The 10,345-nt window shown below is 37.1% G+C and overlaps 2 protein-coding genes and 1 non-coding gene across 3 annotated transcripts in view; 2 read left to right on the top strand and 1 right to left on the bottom strand.

Annotated features, from left to right (window-relative positions):
• Positions 1–136: 136 nt before the first annotated feature.
• LOC145207124 (cadherin-7-like) lies at positions 137–4,613 on the top strand. The gene is made up of 7 exons (XM_080078603.1): positions 137–295; positions 371–485; positions 982–1,101; positions 1,225–1,338; positions 1,653–1,854; positions 3,153–3,333; positions 3,757–4,613. Exons 1-7 carry the CDS (start codon positions 152–154, stop codon positions 3,988–3,990), a joined length of 1,110 nt encoding a protein of 369 aa, XP_079934729.1. The 5' UTR covers positions 137–151; the 3' UTR covers positions 3,991–4,613.
• A 1,013-nt stretch (positions 4,614–5,626) lies between these two features.
• LOC145207125 (GTPase Era, mitochondrial-like) lies at positions 5,627–7,136 on the top strand. Its single transcript, XM_080078604.1, has one exon. The coding sequence runs from the start codon at positions 5,688–5,690 to the stop codon at positions 6,912–6,914; it is 1,227 nt and encodes a 408-aa protein (XP_079934730.1). The 5' UTR covers positions 5,627–5,687; the 3' UTR covers positions 6,915–7,136.
• Positions 7,137–9,308: 2,172 nt separating this feature from the next.
• Positions 9,309–10,345, bottom strand: part of LOC145207130 (small subunit ribosomal RNA) — a 1,816-nt gene continuing 779 nt past the window's right edge. The window contains exon 1 of the ribosomal RNA XR_013853752.1: positions 9,309–10,345. This exon is cut by the window's right edge and continues 779 nt beyond it. This is a non-coding gene — a ribosomal RNA (small subunit ribosomal RNA).

Here is a 10,345-nt window from a genome sequence, read left to right as displayed (position 1 = left end):
TGAGATAAAGTAATAAGATAATAACAAATGTTCAATCAAAATCACTTGGCGTCTGATAAAACAAGGTAAAATATATTCTTTTGGCAAAAACAAGAAGAGCAAGTAGAAGAGTAACAAAAAACGCGACCAAAAAGTTGAATTTAACAAGGATATGTTTCTTTCAGCTTGGAAGTCTCCAGACAGTGTTGCCAAAGTAATAATTCGCCTCGCCGACGTAAACGACCATCCACCTCAACCGCTAGATGGCGACAAACTCGAATACATTGTGTGTGAAAATCACCCAGATGACATTCAGGTATATAACTCATCAGACAATTTTATGGTACTGATAAGAATCAAATACACATTATCGTTATTTTTTTAATTTCAGGAACTCAAGCCAAAGGTTAAAATGACTGATGTCGATGACCCTAATTCAAATGGTGCCCCGTTCCATTTTTCCTTTCAAACACGGAATAAAGATTTTAGGCTTGTGAATAACGGAGGTAAATGATTTTGATTGTAGAGTGACGTACGTAATTTTAAACAATACACCATCAATAGATTCTGGGCATTTTAACTCTAAACTCGCTAACCACTTTGAAAAGATGTAACATTTTAATCAACAAATCTAACGCTAAATTATCATCAACAGATTGTTCACAGATTTTCAGTATCCCAAAAATTACGGCTTTTTGGAACTCACTCACTCACTCACTCACTCACTACTTTTAACAGATACAACTTCATAATCAGTTTAATCTGTATGTTGTCAATAGCAGCCACCGATAAGGATTATATGATTATAATCATTATCACGAACATAAAGTTACCAAACCCTCGCATACTTCCACACCAAAAAAGCGGAAAATATATGTTTTCCATACGTCTCTAGCTCTTTTAGTGACAATGGTTTACCAAGTGCTACAAAATAACATTAAGTCATGCAATGCCCTTTAATAGTTAAGTTTTTCTACATTTAACGTGAAACTTTTGTTCCAGACGACACAGCTTCGTTGTTCACCGTCCGTAAGGATTACAGTGCATCTGAAAAATACCAATTCCCAATTATTGTGTCTGACAACGGAAAGCCTCAACTTAACGCCACGTACCTTTTAACAGGTAACTTTGCACAAGTAGTAGACTTTTTATAGAAACAACAACAAAGTACTAAATAACTGGCAATACTAATTTTTAGAAAGGTAACTATTTAGTGTGTTTGTAAATTTTGATTTTTTATTACAGTTCGTGTTTGCAAATGTGCCGACGGTGTTCCCCAGTGCGACGCAATGCTTACCAAAGGTGGAATCAAACTAGAAGTCTTGATTTTCCTTATACTCGCCTGTTTGCTGCTTCTGGGTAAGTTTTATCTATTTATTGTCAAAAGAAGTATATGAGAAAAAGTTTATGCTCAGAAACCCAAGTGTATTTTACTATGGCAAGAATGTGGAAACAAGTTGAAATATCCAAAACTTTAACATTCGGTTTCCGATTTAAGAACAAGTCAGATGTTTTTAAACCAGCTTGTCACGTGGCCTTATGATAAAAATTTTCTGACGTAATAGGTTTACCAAATTTTGAAATATGTCTCGTATTTAACAGAATTGTATCGAACCAATACATGTTAGGACATATGAGCTAATGTAACCAAAATCATTATTTATGTTTTCTAGTACTTGTTGTCGTGTTGTTGACTGTGCGGAGGCGGCGACGATTGCGAAGTGATGCTCTGATTAAAGCGAGTACGAGCTCTTTCGATGATGAAGACATTCGTGAAAACATCATCCAATATGATGAGGAAGGCGGTGGTGAAGAAGACACAGCTGCTTACGACCTTAGCGCTCTCCAAAAAGATTATTGCAGCAGTGCATCTGGGTATGTCGACTTCTAAGATTGTCAATAGGATTATGTAAACCAGTGGTTCTTAAACTTTTTCATTATTTTTTCAAAACGGTCCCTTTGCCATTGTTTCGGGGGCTCGCGGTCCTTAAGCCTGAATGTGTATTTCAGAAAAACGAAAGTCGATTGCAGGATTTTAGCTAGTTATGCGAAATTGCGCTTAACAATGATCCAAAGACAGCATGTAACATCACAAACAAGACAAAAACATTACGATTGTGTGCCAACGATTGCATTCTTGTTAGTTGTCATGCAAGGCAATTTTAGCAATTGGGGACAGACGATTGTCAATTCTACTGTGATTTAAACTGATTCAGTGGCACAAACTGGCGCAAAACAAGATTATAAAAGTACTTCAACCTTTTCGCGGTCCCCCAAAAATTGACTCACGGACCCCTAAAGCAGGGGTCCGCAAATAGTGGGTCGCGACCCAAATTTGGGTCGCGAGACCTTCCAGTCTGGGTCGCGAAATATTTTAAATTTTCCAGGAATATAAGCATCGCATCTACAGTATTAATGAATTTCGGCTTTTTCAACCTTTTAATTATTTTTGCATTGTTACGTATGACTACGTAACTGTGACATACAGTCTATGTAACAATGCAAAAAGTTGAGCGCACCTATGCAAGCATGCGTTTTCTGATTAGCTGTGTTCTCAACACAGAGCCCACAGTTTTTTTTACCTACTGTTCGTTTACCTACTGTTTTATGTGAAAATAGCAACTGACAATAGCATAAAAGCAGTCTTAATATTGATATTGAGATGATTAGTATTTTCCACAGACTTGATGCTTGGGTCGCGAAAATTTAGAGCAATTTTTTTAGGGTCGCGCCAAAAAGTATTTGCGGACCCCTGCCCTAAAGGACCGCGGACCCTAGTTTGAGAACCGCTGATGTAAACTTTAACAACCATTGGTTCCCAACCTGAGTGCTGGCACACCAGTTAGTCCCATATGTTTTTTGGAGTACCTAAGTTCCTTTGGCCATATTTAGTCAAATTTGTAATTGCCGCGAGGTTAATAAGGACCGACAGTTTATCCTGGTTAGTCGATTTCTACAAGCAACCAATTTTAGCTCTTTTATCCAAGACTGAATAAGGTATTATATTAGCATGCAGTGAACCAAAAATGGTTGAAAACCACTGGTCTGAATGTAAAAGAAAGAAAGTCATCGATGTAACTCCTAATTAAACTCCTAAAAAAATTGAACACTAATTGAACCAGACATGGAGTTTCCATCTTTAAGACAATCTTTTCATTTTCTTCTTTCACTAGATCCCAAGTAAAATTCCGAATGTCAAGTCCACCCTCAACCAAGGTCAGTCTGCTGCCACCTTACGACCCAACATCAAACAAAAGAAGACCGATTCCCAGTGAAGACATTCGCGACTTTGTGATCGACAGAAAGGCAGCTGAAGACGATGATGACCGAAAACTCGCCTTTGATTCTTTGCAGGTAAACACTTCATGCTGACATTCTTGCTCTCACTTAAATACGCTTGGTCAATTATCCGGTTTATACCTATTGATTGGGCTACCTGACATTGTAGCCTACTGGTAAAGCTTAGTACTGCATGGGCTTAAAGATCAGATGTGTTTAAGTTATCAAAAACCGTAGACCTAATGGGAAAAATAACATCAGTTACACCTGATTATAACCGCTTAAATCGCATAAAAGATTGATAAAAAGGTGCATACCAGTAAAGTTTCAGCGAGTTGTAAACAGATCTGTGCATATAGTGTTCCAAAGTACATAGGTGAACCGGAGGCTTTTCTTTTACCACTGATGGATTTAGGTGAGGGTTTTCACTTACCCTCTTCGCATTTTATACAGCCAAAATATTTTTCTGTATTTTAACCATCTAACTCTTGTATATAGATCTACGTATACGAAGGCGAAGGTTCGGACGCTGGCTCCCTTAGTAGTCTTTGTACTTCGTCAGACGAAAGTGTACAGGATTATGACTATCTCTGCGAGTGGGGACCCCGCTTTAAGAAAATTGCTGACATCTATGGAGCCGGAAAACCTGACTATTCCGACAACAGTGCTTCTAAAGCCAGTGCTGATCTAATGAGGGACACCCTCTCTCGACCTGGAAGGTTTAAACATTGAGAGAGAAGGCAGTGGGATGTAGAGCCGAATTTCAACTGGATTCCTGATGAGATTGAAATAAGGGGTCGGAATGAGATGAAATCATAACGTATGGGGGATACTACGTTACAAACTATAGTTTTTGTTTGAAAACTGTCTGTTAGCTATTCACAATATTTAAAGACTGATATATAGCCAACTGTAGTCGCAATTTTACGTTTTTTACGTCGCCAACGATTTTTTAGGCAGCCTGTTTAACGTAGCCTAAATAAAAGTATTTGAGGATTCCATTAGCCTACACAGCCCTGGCTATTTTCTGTTGTGTACCTGGCTTCAGCTACTTAAGGCCAAATTTTGATACCATGTACAAAGCTCGAAATAGCCGAACTGTTTTATATGTAACCGAATAGCATTGCGTTTGTTGCCAGTGTCTAAACAATTTTGCATCCTATTTGGGCGTAACGTTTAGCCCATATATCACACTGTTCAGCTGCTTTTTGTTTCCATTCTATGAGAACAAGTAACTTCACTTTGTCGATTGCTGTCCGTTCGTTTCTGTTTAATTTTTTTGTTTGAAACCTGTGAAATGAAAACCATTTGCTTAGTGCTTTTTTCTTAATCGCCAATATACTTTGTCGCGTTGACGGTGTGAGTCCAACTTGTGAAGTAATTTTCAGTCAGGTGCAGCTTTTTCACGTTTTTTAACAGTAAAGGTAAGTAAAAACAAAACAATTCGTACCAAGAAGTATTCGATTGTGAGTAGGCTAGTCTACTCAGTTGAGGTGGAAAGTAAAAAGAACCGAATATGCGTTTATCTGGAATTTTAATACAGGCCTAATGTGTCTAACCGGTATTGTGCTTCAAACGTTTATTGCGTACTTAATGTTTTAAACTCATAAACGCGATCTGGTATAGCATATACGGTAGCAAGTTTGTTTTACTTTGTTTATTTACTTGACTGTAGCGTATCTCCTGCCGAAACAACATTAGTTTTGCTGAATGAGAAGGAATATGCAAAAAAGTAATACGTCAAAAAAGAGGAATTAAGTATAAAAAGTTGAAAACCACTGGAAGGGATCGATGCGAATCGTGGTTGAGCAACATAAATAAACGCGAATCGTTGTGCATCAAGCTTCTGATAATAACCGCACGTGGTTTGGTTTGTAAACATTAAATCACGCAAGGAACGTGGTTTTGCAGATTTGCGAGTTTGAGTTATCTTTTAAAGAATTAAAAAGTTCCATTTCATAAAGTGTTTAGCGGCAATGTGTTTTCAAAACATCATTAACCATGCTACAAAACATGCCTCTAAAAACTACCACAACTACCACCCAAATAATTACTAGCTGCTATCAAAGTGGAATAAATGTTTACCTGTATATACAAGAAGACATATTTTCCTGATTCAGGTTTTCATGATTTAATTTCTATCAGTGCTATCCAAATGCCAACTCTTCTGCTGGTATGGCCAGAAAGATTTTGCTTGAAAAGATGTGACTACAGTTTACTGGCAGTTTTAACTGGCCAGTAATATTGCTAAACAATAACAAAACAGTGTTTTTTGTATGTAATGATATAATTTGAAGCGCAAATCTTTTGGAAACTGCTGTGAAAAAGCTTAAAACAAAATCCTAGCCATCTGACTCTATAACTTTAACTAATTCTTTTGTTTCAAGGTTTTATTATGTAGGACTTGTGAGTTACATTTTTAGACAAAAATGTTTTTTACAAGTCGACTGTCATTTTGTGCCATTAGATTTGATCACATTTTGCCCAAGTCTTCAACAGGGTTGAATGTACTTTGCAAAAAGCTTTCTTCAACGGTCGCTGAGTCATCTTCACCAAAGTGCCATGTTCCAGTACAGGACAAAATTCAACAACAATTACTCATGCGAGAACCAGACCAGCCACCTAACCCTGCTCGACTAAGAGTTGGTGTAATCGGCATGCCAAATGTAGGAAAATCAACTCTCATTAATAACTTGACTGGCATGCCTGTCCTGCCTACAGCTAGAAAACCGGACTCCACAACGAGTAATGCTCTTGCTATACTTACTTTAGATAACACCCAGATTGAATTTTACGATTCCCCTGGTATACGAACAAGAAGTAAAAGCAAAAAGATAATTGGAAACTATGAACATGCAAATATGCCAGGCCAGTGTTTGCAGGAGGCACATCTTTGTATGGTGGTAGTTGATCTGGTAACAGCTTCAATAAGGAGAGGGACACTAAGTGCTGTAACAATCTTGCATCTTTTAAAGTACCAGCATGTTCCATCTATCCTGGTCCTCAACAAAGTGGACAAAATGCATAAACAACATGAGGTGCTTTCTCTTATTAGTGCCCTGACAAATGGAACTGTCGGTGGCATGCCTTTTGGTCCAAAAGAAACAGCTCCCATGGAACCTATTGAAATGCCACCCCTTGAAACTGAAGTGACTGAAACATTTAAAAATGTAAAGAAAATTGAAACATCTGAAATAAACACTGCTTTAAAACAGGAGAGACAAATTTTGAATGATCTGAGTCATTGCACTGGATGGCCGCATTTTCAAGAGGTGTTTGTTGTATCAGCGCTATTGGGTGAAAATGTCAATGAACTAAGAAATTATTTGCTTTCAAAAGCAGTAGCAGAATCATGGCGGTTTCACAGCAAGACTGTAACCGACCAAAGCACATACAATATTGCTAAAGATGCAGTGCGTGCTACATTAATGGAAAATTTGAATGAAGAACTTCCTTACACAACTAAAGCCGAAGTAATGGAATGGCAGTCTACGGAAAACTCATTAAACATTTTTATTGAATTGCAATGTGTCAAAGCAAAGCACATTAGCATTGTTGAAAATAGGGCCAAAACGATTGCGTTTGGAATTCGAAGACGCTTGTCACAAGTGTTTGGTGTTAATGTTGAAATCACATTAACTGTAAATCTTGCCTAATAAACAGTAAATGGTTTAAGTTATTAAATGACATGGTGTACAAAGATTGTGTTTAACATAGTCTAAAAGGGTACATATTATTGATATACATGTCAATTTCAGCTAACATTGTCAATTTAGCACCACTTTTTTAAGTCATTTTAAAATGGAGAAGTCATTTTAAAATCTAGAAGTAGAAACAATATCATAACAGAATATCTAACATTTTTTGCATTTTTTAGATTTGTAGTGTTAAAAAGGAAATAATTTATAGCCAAAGATAAATCATTGCACATGTCACATTTTGTGAATGAAACTGTACCCACCTTAAACAATGAAACAAACTCTTCTGATGCTTTCAACATGTTTATGGGTCAGTAAGTCTAGTAGCAGCTCTACTCCTGCTAGTTGTCAATTCTGTTGTTACCTTTTGATCAACTATTCCTGCACATTTTTTAGATGAGATGATTTTTGGAAATGGGTTGTTTCAACATTTACAGATTTGCAATTGAAAATTTTGGGCAAATAGTGGACATTCAATATGAAATATGGAACTTTTAAAGGAATGAAAGTATATTTTCTGAAAGTATGTAGACAAGTAAATTAAAATTGTTATTAAATGTTTTCCTATTTTGTATTTAAATTGATAAAATAGATGAAATATAAAACAATAACATAAATAGTATCCAGAAGAGCACAATTACACAAATATTGTTGCTAAACATGTAATATACATGAACATTTTTATGCAAACATTTGTTTTATCAGATGTAAGGAGTGTTGGAGAGTCTGTACCAACACGTAAAAGGATTGCAATAGCAATTTACAAACTGACACATGTCTCTTAAGCAGGTACAGATGAAAGCTACTAGAATTTAGCCCAGAAGATGATCATAAATAAAAAAACAAAACAGATAAACCTTTGACACCAAAATGTTTGAAATAAAATTTTCCCTCATAGGTTTTATTGCATTTTTTGGTAGATTTTGTCTTTTGTGCACAAAAATTACAAAATTTTGAACCAATGAAACAATCCAATTGAACCAATTAAAGTTGCATTGGAAATCATATTGCTATTACTTCAAAAAGAGTGGGTGTATAAACTGAGAGGATTGAATTCTTTTGTCCTGGTCCTTTGAAGAGTGTTAAATGATCGTTTCTGGAAAGAAAATATTAAGTGCAGCTTTTGTCAAAAATCAATCTGTATGAAAAAAATTATTCAAGTTTTGTGTGTTTTTGTTTCTAGCTTCTGTGATGTCAACATAAAGATACCTTGTCACGATGCAACTGCTTTTAAAATGCTTATCATTTCCACTGTAATTGTGACTTGTTGTTGTTTTTACAAGATTTGTGTACAATTTAATACACCAAGCCCTGGTTTACAGAACAACAAATCTAAAATTCATGGATTGCTTTTTTCTTGTTTTGGAAAAAATACACTGTACCTTTTGGCATTATTCTTGTGACTCATTTTGTATTGAGATGGTTTGTTAAACCCAGCCTTTAAGTATACAAATTAAATAGTGGGTAAATCAAAGTAGTCCATTTTAACTTTTCAATGGGTTCTAAATGCACAACAAATGTGAAAATTTGAACAACCAAATACAATGTTTAAAAAAATGACATTGAAGTCTTAAATCTGAAACTCTTTTAAGGTAGTGTCAACATTTTAAAGTTAGGATGAAGATGTAAATGATAGTATTAAATTACATTTTAGCATATTTTATATCAAAATTTAGCAACATTTGAAGATTTTCATCCAGCAAAACTGGTCAATATGCAATTTACTGTGTTTTTTGCACTTCATAAGCACTTTTCAGGTTTGGTTACCTTTTCTGATCTTTATATCAACACCCACAGAGTATTGACTGTTTTTTGCATGTGAAGCACGTCATAAATATTAGCTACAATAATAGCCATGGAAGGCTGCATTAGTTGGGCATCAGAAATCGTGCAGCTTTTATACCCCTTCCCAATACACTTTGTACAATATCAATTGCTTTTTTCACAATGCACTAAACCTAGGACTGAAACTGGCAGCATTGGTTGGAATATTACCAGGTTTTTTTTATAATATGTGCTTTTGTTTGGTTTTCTTAGTGGTTGAAGTACTAAACAGGAAAAAGTTTGAGTTCAATCTTGGTTCATTTAAAACAAGAAGCAGATATATTTCAAAAAAAATTAAATATTTGTTTGTGCCAGTATTTAAAATAAAAAATGTGTTTTTTACATATGTAACTCTCGGCCAAATATTTTTTTTAGTTTTAAAATGTTTCTTGAAAGAGTTTTTTTGGGCTGTCCTGTTTCCAAGGATTTCTAACAAACTGGCAATTGAAGTTTTTGGTTGAACAATAGAAAACAAAATTCAAACCACCTGGTAATCACGTTGTATTTATTTACAAACAATTAAGATTATAATATTCAAAGAAAGCAAAAAACTGTATTGCCTACCAAACTATTAACTATGGGCAGTTGATAGTTAATTTATTCACTGACAAGGGTAATTTTTCTAATGACCGCGCCAGGTCCAATCGGAGGACCTCACTAAACCATTCAATCGGTAGTAGCGACGGGCGGTGTGTACAAAGGGCAGGGACGTAATCAACGCGAGCTGATGACTCGCGCTTACTGGGCATTCCTCGTTCAAGGGAAACAATTGCAATTCCCTATCCCTAGCACGACCGGGGTTCAGCGGGTTACCCGGACCTTTCGGCCAAGGCGAGCACACGCTGATCCGGTCAGTGTAGCGCGCGTGCGGCCCCGAACATCTAAGGGCATCACAGACCTGTTATTGCTCAATCTCGTGTGGCTAAACGCCACTAGTCCCTCTAAGAAGTTAAACGCCGACCGATCGGGTCGCGTAACTAGTTAGCAAGCCAGAGTCTCGTTCGTTATCGGAATTAACCAGACAAATCGCTCCACCAACTAAGAACGGCCATGCACCACCACCCACAGAATCAAGAAAGAGCTCTCAATCTGTCAATCCTCACTGTGTCCGGGCCGGGTGAGATTCCCCGTGTTGAGTCAAATTAAGCCGCAGGCTCCACGCCTGGTGGTGCCCTTCCGTCAATTCCTTTAAGTTTCAGCTTTGCAACCATACTTCCCCCGGAACCCAAAGACTTTGGTTTCCCGCAAGCTGCCGGGAGGTCGTCAAACTAACGCCCCCCGATCGCTGGTTGGCATCGTTTATAGTCAGAACTAGGACGGTATCTGATCGTCTTCGAACCTCTGACTTTCGCTCTTGATTAAAGAAAACATTCTTGGCAAATGCTTTCGCAGTCGCTCGTCTTGCGCCGATCCAAGAATTTCACCTCTAGCGGCACAGTACGAATGCCCCCGTCCGTCCTCTTAATCATTACCTCGCGCTCCGAAAACCAACAAAATAGAACCGAGGTCCTATTCCATTATTCCATGCACCATTATTCAGGCGAGCCGCCTGCTTTGAACACTCT

Source organism: Phallusia mammillata, unplaced genomic scaffold (assembly GCF_965637545.1).
Source record: "Phallusia mammillata unplaced genomic scaffold, kaPhaMamm4.hap1.1 HAP1_SCAFFOLD_94, whole genome shotgun sequence".
NCBI classification, from domain to species: Eukaryota; Metazoa; Chordata; class Ascidiacea; order Phlebobranchia; family Ascidiidae; genus Phallusia; species Phallusia mammillata.
This window is presented reverse-complemented; position numbering and strand designations above follow the sequence as displayed.